Genomic DNA, 21,060 nt, shown 5'->3' on the forward strand with positions numbered 1-21,060 from the left:
CTTTCCCCCCTATTTAAAAAGGTTGGAGTGTTTATTCAAAGGCTTATTTATCAGCAGTAAAAACATCAAGCTAAATATGCCAGTATTTTGGCCCTGCCACTTTTGCCTTTGGTTGTGCCTTGGTTGCTTTCAACCCCACCCAATGCTGGGATGTGGCTCCTGCATCCTTCTGTGCAATGAAATTCAGCCTTGGCCTGAAAGATGTCCTGCAACCGTGAGGAGAAAGGTAGTCCTTCAGGCTTGCCTTGGAAGTGGCTTGCCTGTGTTGTGGAAAGGTCTGTGGCTCATTTGTACTTGGACATGCTTTGCATACATAGATTGCTGGTGGAAGTGCCAGCCATTCTACAGATGGGGGAGAATTTCGTTCAGCCCGTATTACCTGATTTCACCTTTTGAGCTGCCATGCAAACCACAACACAGTTATCCTTCCAAATTTGCACTTCCTGGATCTTTCAAAGGAATTTTCAATTTAAAATACGGGTACAAAATGCATATATTGGGGGAAATAACTTCAAAATGCATTATATTAGGAAAACTGTTTTCAAAAATGTATATATTAGGCAACAATCCATACAAAATGTATGGGATCATAAAAATGTACATATGCACCAGGAGTCTAGAGAAATTGAGTTTGAGACAAACCAAATTTAAGTTTGAAAAACTAAGAACTGTGGAGTGGGGAAGGAAACTGACAAATGTATCCAGGCTTCACTGGCAGGGTAAAAAAAGCATTCATCAGAATAAATGCAACAGAACTCTCCTCCACCCACCCCCTGTGTAAAGTGCAGCTAGTTGTCAAGGCTCACTCTAGAAATCTGGTGCCTTTCTCTCAGAATAATTAGCTTGCTGAGCTGTTTACACAGGTTCATTTGCAGGATTTCTAGAAAGCCCTGTGAAAAAGGAAGCACTTTAACGCGGGCAGAGCCTCCCTTTCAGAGAAGACTGAGAACCATCAAATGGCTCTAAAATTTGATTAAATCACCAATATCTAATAAGTGAAATCCCACATCTAAAAGCCCTTACCTATATTGGGCTTTTCATATCGGTTTGTGTAAAAGTCATTGTCCTCATATTGGGAATGGAGGATCTGCTCTGTTCCTTCTGGAAAAGTAGTTTTAAGAGAAGGGAGGAGGTCCAAGGGCTTGTCAGAGTGATGCTTCCTAAAGTGGAGGATCCATTTAAAATGGCCTTCCATGATTCAGTGTACTTCAGTTTCGAGAACTACAATTCCATCATCTCCAGCCAGCTGTGTGACATTGTTAAAGAGCTTCTTTTCAGAAATGATCTCTTTCTCATTTTTCCACCTGTACACTGAAGCTCATTATCACACTGATTTTTAGCAACAGTCTGCTCATCTTTAGGGAAGCCGTATGTTTATTCCCCGTCACCTTAGATACCTTTAATGAAGGTGACATCCGTTCGCTGTTGAAAAACCTTGGATTCTTTATTTTAGATAGTCCTGTTTAAGCACTCACTATAGGTTTAGGCTTCCTTTGTTCCAATGAAATGGCTTTGAATGGGCACGAAAATCTCCAGTTGGAATGTGTGGGTCATAAGCCAATCGAATCCTGTATACTGTAGCAAGTGTATGCTCCTTATGTTGTTAATACTGCATCATCCACGCAAGAATGGTGGGTATTGGCAAGTCTAGAGGAGGTCCCTAGTATGCAAAAGTACATAAAATATTTAGGTAAAATCTTTTAGGAAAAAACCCTGAAAAGGAGAGACTTCCTCCATCAAAACAACATAATGAGGACTGAATATGCTCAGTGGTTATGGGATAGTAGCTGACTGTTGAGGAGGAAACTAGTGGTGAGCAGGACTGGAATAGAGGAACCTGCACGGAGGTGTCACTGTCTAGAACCCTGAACGCCTCTGTTGCAGGTTCCACTTCCATTTCCATGCCAAGTAGCAGTTTCATATGAAGCACTTTGCCATGTCGTTAAGCCTCACAATGATACGTGACGTACTCAGGTGGAAGAAATCTCACATGCACCATAACCCAAGAGTCCCTGTCTGGGTCATCACTTTGACCACAGGCCAAATCCTTCTCACTCGTGGCAGGCTGCTGCTGGATGGGTGGGTTGCCTTGACCGCACTGCAGCTGAAATCCGGCAATGCCATTCACAAGCCATTTAAGAGGATTTTTGCACATGACACTTTTCTTTCAGGAGCGCGCACAGGTGAGTGCTAAAAGGTGAATGCCCAGGTATACCCTTGTGTATGTTTGTGTGTGTTTGTGTGAGAGAGAGAACACACTGCAGCTTCCAAGCTTAGATTGATGCAGCAAAACGGACCATGGGTTGGTTCTTAAGTTAGGAGCTTGTGCAAGGGCTGATGGAAGCAGATTTCCCTGGCCTTTCCCCACTTAGAGGGTCTGGCAACCCTGCTTAATGAGGTGAACTGTGGTGTGTGTTTGTGGGGGAAGGTGGTATCCCCAAAATCAGGTAGGAGAACCTTCCATGGGCAGAACCCTTCAACAATGCAAGGCAGATCCTGCCTTGACCTCATGCTGCCACGGTGTCCACACAAGATGGTATACATTTGCTTGATCTCTACCCTACCTGGATGCACAGGAAATGTCATGGGAAACCATGCAAGAGAATGTTTACAGTTCTCACTGGTGGTTCTTAGTCCATCACATGGAGGACAAGAATAAGAGAGAGCAAATTGCTTCAGATGCAGACATTTCTAGAAAGGTGATAATCAAGCTCTTGACTGTGTTGTGCTTCTCCACACATTGCAGACTAAAGGCTTGCAGGGAAATATTTGGTTGATAAATGTCAGTCAGTAGGACATGCTTGTCTAGCTGCAGTCTCCTTCTTCCAGTTTTCTATTCTCTGATTTTTTGACACAAGCACAATGTAATATAGATTGCCTTTGGTATCTCTGTGTATCTTTTTCTGTGCTTGACCACTATTTCCCTTTTTTTCCTTTGCTTTTCAGGACTGACAAATGTTCCCCAAGTACTTAAAATGGAGATTTCTTTCAATCCTTCTGAACCCAGCACCTACAAGAAATACACAAATCTACTTGACCAATTCCTTGTACCTTATAATATATCACAGCAGAAAGATACAGATATGGAGTTTGAGTCCTGTGGGGGTAAGAAGATGTTTTTTTTGTTTGCACATGGTATTTATTTTGATTTATTTTAATCTGTTCCATAAAAGAAGCTGCTGATACACAGCAAACCCTTTTTTCTAGGCTCATTAGGAAGAAGAAGAGTCCTCTTCAAGCCATGATCTTAGTCAATATCGTTTTTCCCCCTGAATGGCAAATGCTGGAGGTGAGGGAGTGGCCATGAGGTTCTGGAAGCCCAAGTGGTGGGACTGCCTCTTTCAGCATTCCTGGGGGCACTCAAATTAGCCAGTTGCCCTTGAGTACAATAGAAAATAGAATGCAGTCCCACCATCAGCCAGATCAACTGCCAATCTGGCTGATTTTTATACATGATGAAATGGTCTGCTTGGAGTATCCATTGCCTCAGCCAGCAAAATGTCTTGAGCATCATGCAGTGCTGGCACCAGGTTTCTGAGGTTCAAGATACCCTCAGTGGAACCCCCTCTCTTACTGCACCTGCCTTCTCAGCATCGAACTAGACGCTGTTCTGCCTCCTCATTCTCATAATTGCAACCTCCTGCTTGCTTGGCAGGCAGAGTTTCAGAAGTGTTGGCCGGATAACTGCCCCTCCTCCTCCTGAGCACCACCACTGCCTGGGCCAGAGACAGGCAGGTGAACGAACAGGCTGAAATGGCAAAGAGGAGGAACAGGCCTAGCAGGCTCTTGTTGATGGGCCCCGCTGACCTGTGGACCTGACAGGTACCCAACCACAGCCCTTGATGTTGCAACAAGCAGCTTATAACACTGCAGAAAGAATTGGAGGCAGCTGATTAAAATGTGTATCATCCATCTTCTCCTCCCTCCTCGTTTCTGTCTCTCTGCTCGCTACCTCCAGAAATGCCTTCTGCGTCCAAAGACAGAGGTGCCTATGACTCCTCTAGAGGCAAGCTACCATCTTGCAAGTTCAATCGCGCCTGGCTGGAAAATTGCTCTGGACTAAATGACCCTCATTATGGCTATAAAGATGGAAAGCCCTGTGTCATCATCAAGCTCAACAGGATTCTGGGCTTCATACCAAAGGCAAGGCTGCTTTTCTTTCTGTGTGGAAAGGTTGAGGGAAGGGGTGGGAGTCATGCTCTCATAGGCAAAGGAGGGTACTTGTCTCAGCTTGAGCAAACTGCTTAGGTCTCCATCTCTGTGATTGATCTCAAATAATACTTGGTGGCTGCCTCTTACCAGCAGCAGTTCTGAAAGCAGAGAATTGTTCATCATTTGGTCACACCATGAGGTGATTATAAGGTAACTCCTAAAATTCTCAGGAAAATGGTGGCAATTTGCTTGGCTCATTCATTGATAATGGAAGTGCAATCAGAACAGGATCACTTTAACTTTTCTATAACTGTAATTCTTGTTATGACACATAGTGTGACATATTGTACTTGAGATCTACACTTCAGTCCTGGTAATTAGTTAAGGACTAGTTGTCAAGGAATAAATGAGTGTGGTTGGTTTTGGGAGTAGGGTGATGAGGCTTGAGGTCACCTTCACTTGTGCTTGGTACTGTTGAACCCTGTTGAAATACTGGAGCTACTTTAGTTATGATAGAAACATGTCGTTCCTTCTGCCTTTATCTGACTAAAGGCAAAGGGTTGGATTTGGATCTAGTCATCCTTAGAAAAGATCTACTGAAATCAATGGGACCAGTTGATGGAACTAACTTAATCATAATGGGACTAGTGATGGGACTAACTTGATTTCAAAGGGTCTACTTCTTAGGGTAGACTGACTGAAACCAGTGGGACCTAAGTTGGCCATGCCTAATATCTGTCTCAATGATTTCAATGGGTCTACTCTAGGTATGACTAAATGTGGATCCAACTCATTGTTGAGAAAGTCAGTTGTTCTTTTATTCTATCATATGTTATTTGTGCCATCAATAATTTTCCACACATTATTAGTGCACTTGTTCTGACCAGCATTTGTGAAGTCAGGAAGAGCCAACCAGCCCTCTGCATCTTGGTGTTCCCCAGAATGTGTTGGATTATAAATGCTCTGGCTGAGGAATGCTGGGAAATTACCTGGAACACATTTGGAGGGCACCAAATTGTGGAAAGGTGGTTTAAATATTTCTCTGTCTATTTGTCTGAAGGAAGATTTTACTTGCCACAGGTAACCAGCAGAGTGTCTGCCTGCCATCTAACCTGTCTATGTTGAAAAAATCTATATTGTTAGATTTTTTTTGTAGTCATCCTACCTCCCAGCTTGTTCTACTATTAGCCTACAGTATTCGAGGACTTGTATTCAGACAGTAGTAGCATTGAATCAATTCTGCCCCACAAATTTACTAGTCTTCTGTTGATATCATCAAAGAGCAGCTTCAAGCAGCTTCTTTAACAGCTTCAAGCAGCTTCAAGCAGCTTCTTTAACATTAGGTTAAAGACAGTTTGTGGACTAGAAAAGCCCAAATGGAGACAGGCAATCTGTTTCCTTTTCCATACTCCTGTAACATGTGCTATGTAATGCTAAAGGGCTCAAGACTGGTCTATGGCGGGCTAGATTGTGGGGAATCTTTTGTCTTGCGGTATACAATGTGCAAACCTCCATGATCCTTATTCTCAGATCCAGGATATGAAGGATTCTTAAGCTCCCAAGAAGGCCAATTCTCTTCCTTTCCCTTTTTTCTAGCAAACAACTTCTTCCACATAACATGGCTGAACAGCTCTCCATTTTTGTCCCCATCCTTCAAGAGGAAGTGGGCGCTGTCCACATAAATCAGTATAGGATTATTAACAGAACATATGTGATCGGTCAACACTGTCTTTCATTTCTTCCTCCCTGTCTGCAATCAAAAGGTTTACCAAAACTCAATGTTCTTGGGTTTTGCTGTTCATTGGTGTTTATTGTGAACTCAGAAGTTCCTGCTGTAGACAATGAGATCAGTTACTTTACTATATCTTCTGCCTGCTACATTTGGCAAGTCCTGGAACTTGGCAGGGCCTTTAAAATATTTCTTTTTAATTTACAAATACACTTCTTGCACACCTGAGGGAGACTCCCAAATATGTAGAAACCACTACCTGTTTGGGTTGCCCCGTTTTACTTCCAAATTGATAGGTATGACCACCAAAGTTTGCTGTTGAAAGGGGATATTTCTGGAAACATCCTTATGGAAAATGGAATTAATCTTTTAGCAAGGATTTTGGATTTAAAAAAAAAAAAACATTAGTAATGTCGTGTTTTTCTCTTTAGCCTCCAGCAAATGATTCCCTTCCGGCTGACCTACAAGCAAAATACAATGCTTATATCATTCCTGTTTACTGCACTGCTAAGGTAAAATAGTTCAAGCTGTTATTGAGATAGGTTGTATGTAGAGCTCTCTTCAAAGACTTTCCGAAACAGGAATCACCTTCAAAATACAGCTACTAGGCTGCTGACAGGGACCCAGCATGGGAATTGCCTAATGGCTGCAATGGTTCCTGGACCATTTCCAGGCTCATTTCAGAGGGCTCATTCTTAGATATGAAGGCCAGTATGGCTTGGTATTGGAGTGCCTGAAGCATCTGCCTCTATATCAGCCTGCCTGTACTTCATGTCAGCTTTCCCCAACTGGTTTCTTTCAGCTGTGCTGGATTGCAACTTCTATCATTCCCAGCTAGGAATAATGAAATCTGTAGTCCAATACCTTTGAGATGAGTCATGTTGAAGAAAGGTACTTTAGAATCTTCCTCAGAGGTTTTCCTCTTGGTAACCCCACCTGGCAGGAACTTTTCAGTAATCGCACCCTGCTGTTAATGGTTGTATTCCTCCAGGAACTATTTGGTATGTTGTTTTTATTTGATATTAGCTTGAAAGTTCTCATTTAAAAGCATGCATTGTTGCTTGTTTTGAGGCTGTGAAGATGCCTTGGGCAAAGAGGCAGAGAATCCTGTAAGCCACCCAGTGAATCATTTGGCTATTGGGCTGTATAAAAAAAAATGAAATAGACAAATAAATAAAATATTCAAACACAGTGGACCAGATCCCAGTTTAGTCATACTTTGAGCAGGCCAGTTGAAGTCAGTGGGACTTAAATTAGTTACCAGTTGCATGTTTATTTATTCAACTTACATTCCTCAATTAAATCAGTCCCAAGGACTGTCTAAGTGGACACTCCAATTTAAATTCCCTTGACTTCAGCGGCTTTATTCCAAGGGCCAAAACAGGCAACTGCATTTTTCTTTGTGCTCCACAGTAGGCGCAGTGACCCACTTTTGATCGGTGTCTGTAATTTCTGTTGCAAAATAGTGATCCATTTAACAAATGCAAGCCTAGGGACCCTGATCGAGATTGGATGCATGGGGAAGGTTGAAGCCCCTAACTGACCAACCAGGGCCCCAATCTAGAATGGACTACCCCCTTTCTCTAGAGTAATAACAAAAGAGAAAAAAGCTTTTAAGTCTGTTTCATCCTATGTGTAACTTGCCCTGGATCTAATCCAGAAGTCCTTTGTACACTCATTTTAACCAGCTTGCAATAGGAGAGAGTCAGTACAGATTAAGCATGCAATGAACATTTCAGTGGTCATACAAGAACTTGTACTATAAGCATTCACCATTTCAGGAGACCCCACAGAAACCTTAGAGAAATGGAGGTTTGCTTTTTTGTTATGCATACATGTTAGCTTTTAAATCAGGGCTGCTGACCCTCAAGCCTGATTCATTTGACTTGTCAAACAAATATTTATTTGAACTGTCTGAGTTCCTAAGCCAGCCTCCTGGGAGTTCCCTATATAACAATGCTTTCATCCCCCTTTCCTGTTTGGTGGCTTCCTGGCTTTTATATTTCCATTTTTGCCTCATTCTAAAAGGTAGGAATGTCACTTTCAAGACATTTTAGTAAAAATTCGAACTAAAATGTTGGCCCCACCCTTTTGGATTTGGAACTGCATGACATTGGAATGTGACCCCAAAATTTACCCTACAACTGAGTTCAGCTAAAAATGGTTCAAGAAACTCCCTTTGAAATGGACTCTATGTACTGCCTTAATTGCATTGAGTGATTCTCTGTCTCACCCAACAAAGCAGTATCACTCCGTATCAAGACAAAACAGCTGTTGCCTCTTCTAAAAGTAGAGTCTCTAACATCACCCAACGGAGAGAACCAAGGCCTTTGTTTTTCCGCTGGAGAGTGAGATTTGATAGCAGAAGTGGTGACAGCTTCTGTCAGGAGAGAAAGCCCTTTGGCAGAAGCCAAACCAAGTTAAAATTGCTCCCTGACCAATAAGGATTGGACAGAAATCACTAAATACTATTGCTGCATTTTCAGCGTGTGGAAACTGAGGAAATCAGAAGGTCCATTTTAAAAATAACTAGATGGCAATAAAATTCACAACATTTTGACAGAAAACCTTTAACCCAATTTCACAAGTTGTTTCTCTTGTGTGTACCCAGCTCAATTTATCACAAGAACTGGTGGTGATAAAAGCAGGAAAGATCTCCTGTTCTCATGTCCTGCTTGTGGGCTTCCTGGCAGCACCTGGTTGGCCACTGGGAAACAGGACGGTGGACATTAGAGGCCTTTGGTCTGATGCAGCAGGACTCTTCTTAGATAATGCTTAAATTAGACTAGCCTTTCCCAACCCACTGCTCTCCATCTGTGTTGGCCTAAACTCCTAGTATTTCACAGTTAGCAAGACAGGCTGTGGAATTCAGGAGGTGTACTCTAATGCATCTGGAGGGCATCAGGTTGGGAAAGGCTGGAATAAACTAAAGCTCCATCTAGTTTAGCATCCTGTTTATATCAATGGCCTGCAAGATGCTTCTTCTAGGGATCTTACAAGCTGGGCATAAAGTAACAGCACTTGCTACCGTTTGTCCCAGCACCTGCTGTTTGGAGATATTTTGTTCCTGAAGCTGGAAGTTCCATTTTGTTATCATGACTAACAGCTTTTGAGACACCTATGCTAATACATTTTGAAAGCCATCCAAACCCATTTTTAGATGACGATTCACATGTAGTGCATGCCCAGAGGGAAGAAACTAGAATGTTTACACAGACCAGGTGGCCAATGTGTGGCTTGCCAGATGTTAAACTAAAACTTTCATCCTCCCTCAGTAGTGACTTTGCTGGCCAGAGTTGATGGGACTTGCAGTCCAACATCTGAAATGCCATAAGTTGCCCACCCTGACATAGCTATAAGACTCCCTTTGCACAACCAGGAATCCTGAAAAACAGAGTAATTGGGGTGGGGCACCAGCATTTGCTGAGCATGAGTGAAAGGGCTTTTTCTGCTGCTGCTGCTCTCAGATTGTGGCATGCACTCCCTTAAGAATGAAGATAGGTTTCTGTGCTCTTGACTTTCAGAAAAAGTGTAAAGATGCAGCTGTTAAAATTACTTAGCTGTTTTGAAGCGCCAAGGTTTTGCTTTTTAAAGCTGGGTTTATTTTAAAATGCTCTGCACCATCTTGATGGCTTTTTAGCAAATAGAGTGATATCAAAATTCTAATAGGAAGTATTATGGTGAGGAAGACTTAAGACAGTGATCTTCACCAAATCTTCTAGCATATTACAAAGAGACCAGGAGTCTAACGGTCTGTTGTGATATTATGATCCCCAAGTCATCCCATGCTGGAATTCTGTTATGTGTTATGGACAGATACAGCAATTAAATGGTATGTTTTCAGTGGGATTATGGTTAGTTTAAAATGCAAGTTCTAGTATTGGAAAAAAAAAGGATGATGCAAATGTGGTACATAAGAGTGTCAAACTGGATATGCAAGTTATTTGTATCTCTTATTCATTCCTTCAGAAAGAGGAAGATCTTGACAAAATTGGCCCTGTGCAATACTATGGCATGGGTGGCTATGGCGGATTTCCTCTACAATACTACCCGTATTATGGCAAGCTCCTCCAGTCCAAGTATCTCCAGCCCCTTTTGGCCGTGCAGTTCACCAACTTGACCTATGACGTGGAGTTGCGTATCGAATGCAAGGCCTACGCTCAGAACATCCATTACAGTGACAAGGATCGTTTCATGGGACGTTTTGATATGAAATTTGACATAAAAAGCAGCTGATTACAAGCAGAGTTTGTTTCTTCTTTTTCCTCTTAGCCATTTAAAAAGTATATAAAAAAGACAAAAACCTACTAGTCTTGAACAAAACTGTCATACGTATGGGACCTACACGTAATCTATATGCTTTACACTAGCTTTCTGCGTTTAACTAGGTTAGAATGTAAACTTTAAAAAGTGTAGCAATAGCGACAAAGATATTTATTCTACTGTAAATTAAAAAAACACAGAATTGAGCCTTGGGACATGCCCATTTCTACTGTAAATTATGATTCCATAATTGACTTGTAGTATGCAGTGTTTCTGCCCCCTAAGTATTGCTGCCTTGTGAATTTTATTTAGTGTACAGTACTATAGGTGCATAACTCTGGTCATTTTTCAAGCCATGTATTATTGTACCTGTTTTCTACTTTCTGTGAGCAACAATTTGCTGTCCAAGGTGTAAATACTCAGTGGGACTAAAACTGGCATGGTACTTTTAATTGTTATTATTTCTTCATTTTCAAAAAGTAAAGGCCCACCTGTGAGATTACTCAACAGCACTCCATTGAGCCTTTTTCCCTGTGGTCTTAGGACTTTAGTGAGGTGGCAGGGAAAATTATCTTGACTTTAAAGCAAAGCTAGGGAGAACAGGTGATTGTGTACTGTGCTTTGTAGTGAATGGTGTCTTTCCTTTCTCTCTTGTTCCCCTTCTTCCTTCAGTATGTTCTAAAGTTGTGTGTGAGACCCAAGTCAGCCTGTCACTCTCATTAGTGATGGGAATAATTATTTTGCTTTGTATATTCTTTTCCTGCTAGAGGCATCATATGCTGTGGTGCTGTCTTTAATGAATGTTTTAACCATTTTCATGGTGGAAGAATTTTATATTTATGCAGTTGTACAATTTTATTTTTTCTGCAAAAGAAAGTGTAATGTATAAAATAAACCAAAGCCACATGTTTGAAAATAAATCTTTATTTTAAACTTTATGAGAAGCAATGCAGTTACCCCATCAACTGGTGTTAAATGTTGTCTAAAGTGCAAAACTCTATGTTCTAACATATGTAATAGCCAGGAGTACAGTGCTCTTGTTGATCTTGTATTTCAGTCAGGTTAAAACATTGGACAATAAATGAATAAATACACATCGCCCATCCTGTGGCTTGTTTTTGTAAGTGGTTCATATTCCTTAATTCTGTATTCTCTGGTTAGTTGTCCAATATGTTGAAGAAATACTGGACCTACAAAACAAAAACCTATTATGGATAATCATCGTTACATTCATCCCTGATAGAATGATCATCTGAAAACCAGTGAAAACATCCCTAGTGTTGCAGTGTTTGATCTGTTCTGAAAGCAAACACGGTCTGTAGCAAACAAGCCCACCTCCAGAATACACATGTTTGGGGTGGGCTGGGAAAGTATCTTTTCTGGCTTGAAGGATACTTCTCATTACTCTTTCATAAAGCATCATGTCAAGAGTAATTTGTCAGTAGTGACACAGAAATTCCATCCCCTGGACCATCAAATTAGGTTGGTTTTTCCAAACATTTCTGAGATACTTGGAAATATCAAGGTTTTTACTGAATGTTCTCTAAGAAAACTTGGAATATTCTCATGCCTGTAGGGAACTTCCTACAATTCCTTCCTGCTGCTCTCTACCCAAATTTTGCAAAGATAAACAAGTAGCTGGCCAGTGCTAGCTGGCCTTCTTAAAACACAGACACTTCTTGGTTTGCTCTAGAAAGCTCACTGCCACTGGGATCCATGGAAACTACAACTGCTAGTGACAAAGGCTACTTCTCAGCATAGAGAAGAAGGGGACCAACCAAAACTCCTTAGAGCAGCCCATACCTTTCAAGGTTAAGGCTGCTTGGAGAAAGAAGGGTACCAAACATTTGCTGACAGAAGCTGATTATGAGCTCATTATAATGTGATTTTGAGTTATAATGGACCAGAAGAGTACAGGGAAAGGTTAAGTCTTAAGTATGAAGATACATTATGTTCAATATTACAAGTTTCTCCTCTACTATCTCAAACTCAGATGTATCATAAGCAATCATAGGGAAATGTTTTCCTCCCACAGAATATGGAGCAGATGGGCTGAGGAATGCAAAGTGTAAGATATTTTATGGCAATAATAAGTCATGAATTTAAACATTTTCATGAGTCCCTTTACTGGAGTCGAAGAACCAGCTAGATAGATTTTTTTTGTTTTATTACTGCAATCATAACCCACCGTTAATACCTCTTACAAAGAACCTAAGGCAGCTTACATAGTTGTCTTCTCAATTTAATCATAAAATTACAATCCTGTGATGTAGGTTAGGCTGGCCCAAGGTTATCCAGTGAGATTTATGGCTGAGTGGGGACTAGATCCTGGGTCTGCCAAGTCCCAGTTGCTAGCTACTACTTTGCACTGGCTCTTTTGTGAGCTGAATGCTTGAGGGCAGGGGGGAAAGCCTGTGGCTTGATTTGACAGAGTGCCCAGTCACCTGCTGAAGTTTCGTCATTCCAGTCAGTGGGCCAATGGCTCACAGGCTTCTACATTAGAAGAAAGAATTAGCTAGAAACAACTAGCTCACCCCTACCTTTGCATCCTCTGCAGATCCTAAAGGAGAAAAGCTAGGAATTGAGCAGGAAAAGATTCTGAGAGGGAATATAAGTAGTACCTTCTTTAGAGGACAAAGACAAGGAACCTATTTGTTATCTCCCATAACCACTAAATTCAGCTATGCCTAAAGAAAACGGCGAAGAAAATGACAGTGACTAGATAACTCCAATCAGACAGTTTATAGTCACATTTCTTCTACTAAATGAATAGTACTTATTTACACAGTATTCTGAAATATAATTTCTTTGGCCATAAGTATTTTGTTATGCAACAGCTCCTAAATGATTTTAACGTGAATGTCACAATGGCTGTATGGAATATTGTAAGAATTACCAGAAGCAAGTGTAATAATATCTTAGGATGAATCACGCATAGAACCTTTGCACTATACTCTTATTAGATACAGAGAGTGAAAGGGCAAACTCCAACACAAACATTGCTACATTTTGTAATAGTATCAGTTGCTACCACTTCTTCCAAGTCTAAGGGCAGAACTACCTGTTAAAAGGAAATTATGGGGTTCATAAAGCAAGTGGAGGAGCAGGGAGCACTTGCAGGGCAAAATCAATGGACAAGTATAGACAATCGACCTATAATACTGAATTCATTCTTCTTCCATTGTTCTCATATGTGTAGATTTTTTTGGTGTACTTTGGACGAAACTCCAAAGTATTGACCCAATAACCGACAGCAACCTCTCAGGGACATACTGAATTGAACTGACAAATCAGACCCACTGGTGCCCAGCAGGGAACAATGGCACCACCTGGCTAGAGCTATGGGACCATCTGTGATCTGGTCTAATATTGAGGTCTCCATTTTTCTAAGGGGCAGGGACAAAGATTGGAAAAGTCCCTAAAAAGAAGAAAGACAGGCTCACAGGCTAAGCACACATCCTAACTAAGGCAAGAGAATCTCACCCTGCTTCTCAGGAAGGTGCAATTTAAAGACTGAATTAAGTTTAAAGACTATCATTTAAGGAACTCAAATTCCTGGATTATTGTTTTGCATTCTTCACAAATCTACCAAGGATCCACCCACCTGCCTTGTGAAAGAGCTAAAATGAAGGCCACACAACAATGATTCACATACTGAGCTGTAAACAAGTGCAACAGCATTTCTTATTGAAAATAACCTACAGTGAGCTTAGCTAGTGGTGCATGCTTTAAGCCAATTATAATGGCTTAGGTGCACTTAAACTACCGGTTGCATTAAATGCATTACTGCATTTGATATATTTATACTTTTAAGCAATGCAACACTGTTTGAATAGGCTCTGCATCAGGACTGTAGTATACAGGTAATACTACAGGTAGGAAGCATTTTTAACCCTTCCCTCCACTGATAAAACCCTGATCAGAACCCAGATGCAATTTTTCCGGGGACAAAGGCTTACACTGGTGCTAAAGGGAGTTTCCAAAGCAAACTGCAACTCTCTCTGTGTGTGGTCTATGTGTGGGGAGTGGGAGGGGGGAGTGTTGAGGGATTTCTGCTAACCTTGGCAAGGAAAAGGCTCACTACCTGTACACTATAATTTTACTGAAACCACTCCCACCTGGCTGTAGAAAGTGCACTGTAGAAGGTGCACTTCTGTAAAAAGCTATTACTATAATGGGTTTGGTCATCAGAGTTGGGGAGCGGGGCTCTCCCCCAACTAGCCATGACCACCCTCCACTTGTCTTGGGCTGTAGCTCTCATAATCCACGGTCAGTGTCTGGAGGTTGGGGAAGGCTAGTGCAGTTCAACTCAAGGTAATAACAGAACCCCCATGCAGGCTGGAATTTAAAGTCAACCGTGTGCCTGAAAAGGATGAAGACGACTGTATAAATAGGTACAATTATTTTCACATGTAGCTACTCTCAGCACATTCAGGGGTTTTGAGTTTTCAAGTAATCATGACCTCTCATTAATCTTGCTATCGTGCATTCAACCCATTAGCTCTCTTGAATCAACTTTAAGTGTAAGTTAATGTACAAATGTTTTGAAGGGACAGGGATACTGAGAACAGAGGTCATGATGCTGCTCAAATTGGGGGCACAAGCCTCCCACCAACAGAGCACCTGTGGAAAAGGAGATGTGTTTCAGCTGGCATTCAAATGCTGCATTCAGGCCATCTAGTTGTAAAGTTAGGTTTTGCTTTGCATTTTGCACTTTCTAAAGTCCATCAAAAACATATTTAGAAACATCAAAGATTATAGAAAGCACAAAATGTGTTACCAATATATTCTTTCTATGTACAGTTTTGGGGATTGGCTCAGTTTTTGAAGAAGTAACACACTGAAGCCAGCAGAGAAGATTCTTCTTCCAGGGCTGTTCTCTGAAGCTGAAGACCAGATTAGCCAGGCACTAATGTATAATCCAGTCATTACTATTCAGTGCTACACACTAACTTTATAACCCACTTTTCCTTCAAGAAGCTCCTTGGGGCTTAGCTCACAGAAGCTCCTCCATCTAGTGCAACCTTAGAGAAAGATGCTCAAAAGTGAAGGAATCCAGCACTTGCCAAAAATCACTGTGTTTCAGGGCTATGTGGTTTTGGTCCTGGTCTTTCTTAGATGTGGATCAGCAAATCCTGTTTCATAAGAATCATTTTGAAAATAGGAGAGAAACTGAAATTTAATTCAATAGTGTTTTTTCATTCTTCAGGCTCTGGGAATCTGGTAGATAATCGTCGATTAAAAAGAGCCTAACTGTAAGCCAAGCCCCAAGTTCCAGATGTGTAGTTCTCATGCTGAGCTACTCCACGTAGCCCAATCTGCTCCTTCTTTGAGCACATGGATGGAGAACTTATGGACCTTCAAATTTGCTGGATCACAACTCCCTTCATCCCTGACCTGACCATTGGCCATCTGATTGGAGCCAATAGCAGTTGAAGCCCAACATATCTGGGGGGTCTCACATTCACCACTCCTGCTACAGAGCAAAAAGCAGATGTAGGCATCAGCACAACTATTTGTAATATTAAAAGGCCAGGTTTTAGACATTAGCTCTGCAATCCAAGCAGCTGAACACTGGAAATTCTGTAGAATGCAGCCCCCATATGCAGCAGCCCACACTTTGCTTCTTACAAAGGCTTGCAGCACAGACAGAAGGTTTGCTTCCAGAATTCTTTGCTTCCTGTTTCTCCCTCACACCATCTCACCTAGAAGAACAGTAAATTGCTCGAATCGCATTGTACTATGTCTTACAATTTGGTGTGATCTCCATATTTTCTAGCTTCTCTTCATCTGGAGAGCTTACGTATAAAGAAAATAAATATTTCCTGATGACCAAACAAGGGTCAGATATTTAGTCTTTTATCAGAAAGGTACAGAAGGGTTGAGAATATAAAATAAACCTGTCAAGAAGGTCAGAATTTGTATAGATAAGCCTGCAGGAAAATGTTTCAAAACCAAATGTTCTCAAAATACTTGTAGTTCATGATAACCATGTACAAAAGTAACTGAATGTTTTCTGCGAGGATGTTCCCTGTTACTAATCATTGCAAAATGCTAATGTATAAATTCATTATGTACAATGACTGCAGCAGCTGGTCTTGGCTGGAGATGGGCTCACTCTCTATTGTTATTGTGCACCTACAATAATGAGTCTTTTTTATATAAAATTACTTGCTGGTGTTGCCCGTCTCTCTCACAGCCAGACAACGAAAAAGAGGGACTTCTTTTCTTTGTCCCCAATTGATGACTTAAGACAACTCTGCAGGACTACAGGAGATATCCTTTTCTATCTACCCAGGATGATTCTATTTCATTTAACAGCCACCCATGCCCCCAAACTCAGCAACTGACGGCAGCTCCACCGTATCCTTGTCGTGCAGCATCCTTCTGCCTAAACACTGCACCCCCCCCCCCCCAGGCAGAACCTTCTCCCACCAGATGCCCTCCAGAGGTTTCAAATACAATTTGCAGCATTTCTACCAACAGGCTATGTTGATTGGGATGCAAGTCCACAATAACTGGATGGTACTAGCTTGATGAAGGCTACCCTAGCACCTGGTCAATTTGTTAAGTGCAAGATTGCAAGATCTCCTGCCTGTGCTTCTTCCTCTAACTACTGAGAGTTACTCGGGGTTCTGAATTTTTTGTTAGAGAAATTTGTTGCACTAGGACTGTCTTCTGTTCCACTTCTATATGAAGGATGCATAAAAGAACAGCTTGCAATCTGGAAAACCCTGGTGCTGATGTGGAGACACTTTCTTCTATAGGAGACCCAGGAGAGCACAATCAACAGCAAGGAAAAGAATACATCTGCCCCCACAAAGTTCTCAGATGTCTCTTGCTTTCCTTCCGTAAGCAAATAGAGCAGATGTCATCCATTAATTACACAGAAGAAATCTAAGAAAATCCTTAGGAGGCTGTTCTAAGGCTTTAAGGTTTTGAAGCAGACAGATGGGGAAGCTTAATTTCAGAAATCAGGTATCTGACCCAAATTCTGGATTAGCTCCACTTAATTAGCACCTAGTGTCCAGGAAAGCAGGAAGCAAAAAAATTAGTGGGGCTGGACTTGCTCCCCATAAGGGCCATTACAGTGCCATTACCCTGTCGTGTTCACAGAAGTTATGGGGGTTCCAGATGTCATCCTCCACTTGTGACTTTCCCATGTTTCTCCCTGCATATGTCTTCCTCCTTAAGACAAAAGAACCATTAAGGAGAAAACATGCACAGCGTAGTCAATGCCTTCTGACTGTTAGCTTGAGGAACCCTCTGCCTGGAGGCACTCTAAGAAACAAAATTCCTGCACTAACAAAAAGCTTTTCTGTAATAAGCATAATTATTGCCAAACAAGCTGCACTGCTATTTACTGTAAATATTAAATGCCATTTACTGTTTGAAATGTTATGAAATAATTTGCGGTAATCAACCCAAATCAACATAAAAAATCCTTACAAAGCAATACTACTGCACTGCAAACTAAAAAAGACTGCAGCAACAAGGAAAAAAATGAACAAAATAGGAGCAACCAACCAGTAAACATAAAAAAGCACAACCTATAAGAAACAGATCTTCTAAGAGTTCTGCAGACTTGGAGTATCTTCCAGATATTTTTTTTAAAAGGGGAAAGGTCAACAAGTACCATGATGAAAATCTGAGATCACAATTGGACTGACTGAAATAGAGAAGGAAGAAGATTGATCTTTGTCTATTGCCTTCACTAGCATTCAAGCTATTTCCCCCTTCCCCAAAGCATTTAAAGCATCTTACACAGCAGTATGTCACTCGCCTGAGCCCCTGATGAAAGGCTGGGCTGCAACCTCACCCGATGACTGGAAGAAACAATGACCCTGCTATTAATTATTTAAAGACCACTGAGAGAGAGGAAATGTGGGACTAAGGAAAAGCTAGGGACAAATGGGTCACTCCTGCTTGAATGATTGATTTGCCTGCTTCACACACGTGAATGTTCCAAAAAAAAGTAAGAGTGAATTCCAAAGTGCTTGAGAGCAGGTTGCATAGTCACTCAGAAGTTAATATGTAACACTACCCTTCGACTGCAATCCTCTACCCACTTACCTGGGATGTAATCCCCACTGAATTCAATGAGATTTGCTTCTGAATAGACATGCATAGTACTGGACTGTAAGATACCTTAGTTTAGAATGTGACATAACTGGAGGTTCAGAGTTTTAAAACCTGGAGGCTTCCAGACATTTAATATTTCGTATTGTGTTTTTTTTCATTTACATACTTTATCACTTTAATATCGAAAATGTACACTGAGAACAGCTTTAAACTCAGATACTTTTAAACATTTGTACTTTTGGAATTTGCATTCCATTCCACACTGTACAATGTGAATCACATTGTGTACAGCAAGAGTTTTAGCATGAAAAACACCCTATTCTAGGGTCTATTTGGAAAAAAGTCTAATCAGTTCTCACTGATGCAGACAGAAATATACAGAGCCTGTATTAAATAATGCGTAACTCACGGGAACTCAAAGGCTCAAGCCAAGTGATATAGGGTAGGAAATGCTGCTTAAGTAACCTGAAAAAATATGCCTTTCCCCTCTTCCCCTTGAAGAGCTGTTTTCCCTTATCAAATTACAAATTTTCATCAGTTTCAAAAGAACATAGTGGTATGACATGTGAGTTTTCTGTCAAGGAAAAGTAAGCCTTCTGGGCTCATGAAGCAGGTTTCCAGTTTTTTGAATCCTAGTTGTAATGTTCATGATCCAACAGCAGAAAGATAAAAAATGGAGCCTCTAAAAAGTCAACAGTGCTGCCAAGGCACTGAAGGGACAACATGAACACCTTCTTATGAGCATTTTAATATGCTTAGGTTCAACTCTTTACATTTGAATTTACAGCCTGACCCTATGCACAGTTCCTTGTAATTCAAAGTCCTACTGATTATAACAGGCTTTCTTTTAAGCAAGCAGGTATATGGCTAAAGCTATATTTCCTTTCTTAACAGCAACACAAGTGCCAGTACCACACAAGTCCTTAAGTGTGCAAACTATAGGATATATATCTACAAAAAAAATAAGTTTGAAACAAATTTATATTTCCCATGGCTTTCCCAAAATAATCCAGTGGACTGTACAGAACTGTGAAACTGCTGAGACTGTTAGAGCTCTCTTGTTCCTTCACAGAACTAGTCCCTAGAGACCAGTCGCACGGTTGGGAATCAGAACAGCTTGGAAGCAGCTTGGAAACAGGCAGCCAACATACCCAGAAGGCTCTAGAAGATGGTTTACCACCACTGTCACCCCCCAGCACTTCCTTTTTATACTGTCAGGCTCTTCCAGAGGAGAGATGTGAGAGCCAGCTTTAATGAAAACGCTCTGTCCTTCTGAAATGTGGCTCATTGGCATGCAGCAAGAGAAACAGGAGTGCTACTTTATTTATTTATTTGGCTTGGTAATTTTGCTTTTGTTTTGTCCTTTTTCTATAATAACTAGCTTATTCTGTTATGGTACTGAATTTGGCCAATATTCATTAAATTACTGGATTTTGTTCTGTTTGAATTTATTGATACATTGGAATATTTTTTTTAAATGTTATGGATTTTGATAATATGCCAATGAAGTCATTCCCTAATTGGTTCCCTCTGGGTAGGACAGCAGTTCCCATAATTCAAGCATATTATGCCCAATAATTGCTCCAGGTTTCCAAAAGCTTCATTAATGTTTATTGCGACCTGTTGCAAGCACTGTTTACTGTTAGCCAGTGGCATACACAAATGCAAATTATACTGTAAGCTCCTCAGGGTAGAGACCTTTCATATGGATCTGCATATATTTTCTTATCAAGAGTTTTATACGTACAAGATAGTATAAATTAACTTTAACAAAATAATGGCAGGCAGGTGCCACAGATGCCTCCCCACTGACACTTGTAGGTCCCTTGTCTAACAAGAAACTAAGAACGGGTAGTAAATAGGAAACACATGAAAGAAAAAAACCATGTGAAAAACACTGGATTATTACAAGATGCCAACTAACCAGTTTGCATTCATAGAGAAGGATGGATTTAGCACTTCTTCTATACAGTTCCACTCAGCAGTAAGTCTAATTGAATCCAGTGAGGCTTACTCCCAGGTAACTTGGTATCAGATTGCAGCCTGAAACTACCAAAAAAAAAAAAAAAAGTATGTATCCCTGATACATCTCTTTTGCTATTAAAAAAATTACTGAATAAGATTAATTTCAAAGGGGCTTACTCCCAAATAAGTAACTGTATGTTTACCATATTTAAGCAGATATATACTAGAGTTATAACTATTGGAGATGGAATTTGCACTTTATACATACACTTCTCTGCAAAAATTATAAAGTCATATAAGATGGCACCATAAAGATTTTGGCTCTGCTTCATATGTCAAACACTTTCATTTCAAATTACTCATTTTAAACTGAAGACATATGCCAGACAAGAACAAGTTGTCTCAGGGAGGATCAAAGCATATGTTTCTCCATTGTGAGTTGTAAAAACTACAAATTCAGTGCTCAAAAAACAGAACTGTTAACAACCACATTAATCACTGGATTTGTTGAGAACATAACTAAAAGTATTCCTAGTACCTTATAACCCAGGAAGATGGCATGGTACTAATTTAGCGAAGAGCGCCAAAGAAACCTGCTGTCAAACACTGCAGATATGAAATGTCAGAAGTGCAGAATCTGACACATACACACAACTCAGATGCTAAATTTTCCATTTTCTTACAGCAAGTTAACAACTTTCAGTTTCCCCCTCTGATCCTCATACCTTCTCAAAATATGCTACACCATGGGGATCCCAAACAGGGTACCTGTGGGGGCTTCCAATGGCATGTGCAAGGCTCTCTACTTGTTGGCCCCTTCAGAATGATTTCTTTTAATAACGACCTTGGAAAATGTTGGGGAACTTGTT

The 21,060-nt window shown here is 40.8% G+C and overlaps 2 protein-coding genes across 6 annotated transcripts in view; one reads left to right on the forward strand and one right to left on the reverse strand.

Moving 5' to 3' along the window:
* The window catches only part of ATP1B1 (ATPase Na+/K+ transporting subunit beta 1), a 35,312-nt gene extending 24,065 nt beyond the window's left edge, over positions 1-11,247 (forward strand). Inside the window, exons 3-6 of the mRNA XM_044441562.1 lie at positions 2,947-3,105; positions 3,959-4,143; positions 6,313-6,393; positions 9,851-11,247. Coding sequence (XP_044297497.1) covers positions 2,947-3,105; positions 3,959-4,143; positions 6,313-6,393; positions 9,851-10,117 — 692 coding nt within the window. The 3' untranslated portion in view covers positions 10,118-11,247. The remainder of the gene's footprint in view (positions 1-2,946; positions 3,106-3,958; positions 4,144-6,312; positions 6,394-9,850) is intronic.
* Positions 11,051-21,060, reverse strand: part of NME7 (NME/NM23 family member 7) — an 89,738-nt gene continuing 79,728 nt past the window's right edge. For 3 of the 5 annotated variants that reach the window (XM_044441560.1, XM_044441559.1, XM_044441556.1), the window contains 2 exons: positions 17,245-17,332; positions 11,051-11,334 (listed from right to left, as the gene is read on the reverse strand). In XM_044441560.1, the coding sequence (XP_044297495.1) occupies positions 17,282-17,332 (51 nt within the window). In that variant the 3' untranslated portion in view covers positions 11,051-11,334; positions 17,245-17,281. The remainder of the gene's footprint in view (positions 11,335-17,244; positions 17,333-21,060) is intronic. The other 2 variants (XM_044441561.1, XM_044441558.1) reach the window with 1 other exon arrangement.

Source organism: Varanus komodoensis, unplaced genomic scaffold, assembly GCF_004798865.1.
Source record: "Varanus komodoensis strain SLA01 unplaced genomic scaffold, ASM479886v1 scaffold4, whole genome shotgun sequence".
NCBI classification, from domain to species: Eukaryota; Metazoa; Chordata; class Lepidosauria; order Squamata; family Varanidae; genus Varanus; species Varanus komodoensis.